This window comes from Arachis hypogaea, chromosome 4, assembly GCF_003086295.3.
Source record: "Arachis hypogaea cultivar Tifrunner chromosome 4, arahy.Tifrunner.gnm2.J5K5, whole genome shotgun sequence".
Lineage (NCBI taxonomy): Eukaryota > Viridiplantae > Streptophyta > Magnoliopsida > Fabales > Fabaceae > Arachis > Arachis hypogaea.
Genome location: NC_092039.1, coordinates 108,626,361 through 108,631,036, shown reverse-complemented (window position 1 = coordinate 108,631,036; position 4,676 = coordinate 108,626,361). Strand labels below are relative to the sequence as shown.

The window sequence follows — 4,676 nt, the reverse complement described above, 5'->3', positions numbered from 1 at the left end:
TTAGGGAAATTTCTATGTAACGAACCAAACTAACCTAAATAGTTCTATGTCATCTAGTTTTTTTTTTATGTCACTTGTGTTGCAGCAAGGTGGACCCTCAAAATCAAGCTACAATACATATGAATATGAAATGAACTTCATGTTCCACTAAAGCCAAGTTTAAACCACTCCCTCGAGGATCAATGCCTTTGTAAAAGGAATAATAATGCATGCATTTGGACAGCGTTTTTTTCTTTTTAAAATTGTATTTTTTGGGTTCAATCATTTGCAGCTTTACACGTATCTCCTTTAACTAATTGATCAGATGTTGGTGCTGTTAGATACAACTAAAGCAACTACTAAAAGTTTTGAGCATTGTGAGTTACAATTAATGCATTAAGTGGGACCCATTCTTTTGGTCATTTTCGTCAGGTTAATATATTCATTGGATGTTGGAACACAAATAAAACCTAACAATATTGACAGTTATTAGCGTAAAAAATAATTAATTCAATGCAACGATGCATTCTTTAAAAATTATCTTTTATTCAATTTTTATTGAAAAAAAAAAGTATGTAGTTTTTCAAATTTTTTAAACAATTAATACGTAAAAATAGTATAAAAAATTAAAATAATATATTATTAAATTTAAAAGCTATAACCAAAAATTAAAATTTAAAAGATAAGTAATATTTTCGTTAAACTTAATATATTATTTTAATTTTTTATACCTACCTTTACGATACGGGTTGTTTAAAAAAACCAAGAAATTACTTGTTTTTTATAAAAGACTGAATAAAGAATAATTTTTAACAGACATCTAGTTTCACTGTTTTATAATAGTATTTATATTATAATTAATTAGTTCAAATTTTTATGCTTACTAATTAAAAAAAAGTGTTTAATATTCTTAACAATCAATAACTATAAAAAAAGTATTTAAAAATATTTTTGGTAATCACTTAATTATTAAACAATCATTGTTTCGAATATTTTCATTGAGCTTTAGCAATTAATTAATTAATGATAGTAAAAAAATTTCAATAAAAATTCGTTTGACGGCAAAGTGATTTTCAAAAGTAATTATTGAACATAAAAAATTATTAAATACTTGCCATGTATGATAATTAAGTAAATAATAAAATTAACATATTTTAAAATTATTATTGAGTACCAAAAAAACTAAATATTATTTTATACTTATATTAATAATGACTATCGAAATTATTCGTTTTTTTAGATTGGATAAGAGCCAATTCTTATTTTTACGACGTTATCTTTTATTAAATTATTCTTTTATCTTAACTCATGCCAATAATAAAGAAGTTTCTTAGCACACAAAATGTAATCACTCTACTTTTTATATCATGTGAACGTCTAGTCTAGAAGAAATTGAAAGAACCAAAACAAAGAAAACTACATAAAGATAATAAACAAAGTTGAATCATTATCAATCACTTTTTTTGTCTTTTGTTGATTTTGTCAAGGATCACAATTAGGGCAACTATGAAGGCATAGTCAACGTTGGGATACACTGTGACCATGAAATTGTCTTTCCCAAACATAATGCTTTGAGCAGTGTCCTTCTTCTGCATCTGTGCCACAATGTTGAGAGATTCACCAGCATATATAACACAAGATCTCTCGAACCAACTTCCTTTAACCTTAAAGTCGCAAACTTTTTCTTCTGTATTATGGGCTAAGAACACGTCTAATTCGGTCTTTAGCTGGAAGAGAGATGATCTCTTTAAACTGAAGATCAAATCTTTCATATCTGAGCTATCACCCCTGAACACATGCCACCGATCATGTGCCGTCATAAGCTTCCGGCGAAGAGTAACAACAGGTGTTCCGGCGGCATCGAGCAAGACACGGTGGTCCTGGAGGGTCAAAAGGGACCCCTTAAGGGTGAAGGGGGATTGTCCATTAATATCAGTAACACTAAAACTGTCAGCCAAAGTCAACACCTTCCTCACAATTGCTAGGTCAACATTATATGGAGCACAATACTGCGGCCCAATGATTCCGCCGCCGAATCCCTGCATCTGCTGCTGGTGATTTTGCATCATGCTGAATTTAGACCCGTCACGTTCAAATTTTTTTTAGGTAGTATTCGACGTTTGAATTTAATTGTAATTATGAAGGTAAAACTAAATATATATACAACATTGGCTTAAAAAAGATAAAAGCAAACAATGATAAGATAAGAACAACTAAAGATAAGATAAAGATAAGATAAAATAAGATAATGGAAAAGTCCAGAGGCCCAGCAAATTTATTAAAATCCGGCCAGCACTTAGCCAACAAAACAAAAATGAGTAATTTTCTACCCTTAGATGAAATCTCACACCATTAAATATATTATTGATGGCTAATTGATAGCTATAATTCACAAAATCTGCTGGTCCTTAGCACTCTTCATAAGATAATAAAGACTAAAATTGTAATTGAATTTATGTATTCTGCTAAGTTGAATTTGTGGGTCACGAAACTTCGTCATAGGTTAAAGTAAAAGAGTAGTTTAATATCTTCTTCCAAAATTCGTGTTCTAGTTATTTTTGAAGCTAGTTATCCACTTATACTCATTATCCTTCGTTATCGATTTTCAAATTCTCTCTCTAACAATGGATGATTGTAGTGTAAATAATTTAAATTAGAATGAATTGGTTCCATTATCTAAAACAACTAAAATAAAGTAGGTTAGAATCTTGGTCTAATTTGTTGAATATGGCTAATTGGAGTTTTAAATGCTTCTTTACTCATTTTAAATAATTTTGGTCTAACCAGTTTTTTTGTTTATTTAGACATAAATATGTGTTTTGCAGCAACAATTTCAGTGATTCCTAGTTACTGTTTTGTGTTTAGTATTAACCATTTTTGTGTTTAGTGAAAATAATTGTGTTTCCTTGTAATATATACTTTTCCTACGTTTGCTAGTTATATATTTCAGTGTTTCTTATTTTTGTTTATGTTAAACTAGTGGTTTTTGTTTGACGTGGATATTCAATATGTGCTAAAGTTGGGATGATTCTCAATGCACTTCTTGTGGAAGCAGGTGAATTCTATAAAAAAAAAAAAGGAAAAATACTCTAAATAAGTTGGTTTTACGATCAAGATAAGAAACTCTAATAAAAAGGAGAAGGAAATTAAAAATCAACCCATTACATGTAATAATAAGGAGGGAATAAAAGAATCCAATATACCATCAATAGAAAAAGCTAACTCCTCATCTCTTGTAAATTGTTCTGCAAAAATGTATGTATATATTATAAAAAATACCAATTTTTAATTAGTTTTAAAGTTATATTAATATATTAACTCATTTACACTTATATTGTTCTAAACAAGTAAAAATGTATTGGACTTTTTTTTTTCTTTTGTGAGGTTCAAGTTTATTTTTTTGAGATGTCTTTGTATTTTTGTATCACTATTTTAATAAGATTTTTTAGGATTATTAAGGGTAAGAAAGAGCAGTCACAAAGTGAGAGAGAAGAGAAAAAATAGAATTATCATTTTTGTGTAGAGCAGTAGATTGCAAACAATAATTTTTCATTTGTTCACCGTTGGATCGACTTAAAATTTGCACTGCAACTTCACTTTGTCTTGTTCTTCATTCTAAACGATGAAAATTTTTATTGAGGTCTACAGAGAGAGAAATTTGCTTCGAACAGCAGCTCTATTATTTGGTATTTTTTTATCTTTTTATTACTCATTTGTAAATTTTGGTGCTTTGGTGTTTTGGCTGATTGTATGTACGATTTGTGCTTTATTTGAGACTCTCTTGTACCTCATATTTGATTATAGTGAAACCATTTTCTTGGTCTTGGTGACTCGTGATTTTCACCTCTCACATTGAGGGAAATTTTCATGTTAAAATATCGATGCGTTCTTGTTGTTGCTTTAGTTCATATATTTGCTTATTTATAGTTGCTGCCATATTGTGTTGTGAGTGCTTCTATATTTTTCTTGTCTTGAATATTTGTGTTATTTCTACTGCTGGACTCTTTCATACTGGCATCAGAGTTTCTAGACTTGTGATTCTGTGAATAATGGAAGCTAATATTAATACTAGTAGGATGATCACTCTTAATTGTCCTAATTATGATTTGTGAAAGTTAAGGATGGAAGATTTGTTTTATGTTAATAATTTTTATCAACCAGTTTTTGGTATAGAAATTCCTAATGATAAATATGATGATAATTGGACTTTGTTTCATATACAAGTTTGTTGATATATTAGACAGTGGGTTAACAACAATGTGTTGAATCATATTATTGGAGATACATATGCTCGGACCTTTTGGATTAAGTTTGAACAGTTGTATGCTCGGAAAACTGGAAATAACAAGATATTTTTTAAGTAGTTGTTGGATTTAAAATATACAGATGGGACATCAATGACAGATCAATTGAATAACTTCCAAGGAATAATAAATCAGTTATCTTCCATGGATATCAAGTTTGACGAAGAGATTCGAGGATTGTTACTTCTTAGCTCTTTACTAGATTCGTATGATATTCTTAGAATTTTATTATCCAATTCTGTTCTTGATAGTGTAATCTCTATGGATCTTGTTAAGAGCAGTGTTTTGAATGAAGAAATGATAAGAAAGTTACAAAGTACATCAGCTACACATTCAGGTGTTCTGGTTTCTAAGTTTAGGGAGAGAAACAAAAGTCGAGGTCCTAAAAGTAGA

At 29.2% G+C, this 4,676-nt stretch overlaps 1 protein-coding gene across 1 annotated transcript; it reads right to left on the bottom strand.

Annotated features, from left to right (window-relative positions):
- Positions 1–1,376: 1,376 nt before the first annotated feature.
- On the bottom strand, positions 1,377–2,045 carry LOC112794381 (protein LURP-one-related 15-like). The gene has a single exon (XM_025836421.3). The coding sequence runs from the start codon at positions 2,043–2,045 to the stop codon at positions 1,434–1,436; it is 612 nt and encodes a 203-aa protein (XP_025692206.2). The 3' UTR covers positions 1,377–1,433.
- Positions 2,046–4,676: the final 2,631 nt, after the last annotated feature.

Bases quoted from the DNA above. Each gene is read 5' to 3' on its own strand.
- LOC112794381 (XM_025836421.3), bottom strand. From the start codon at position 2,045: ATGCAAAATCACCAGCAGCAGATGCAGGGATTCGGCGGCGGAATCATT.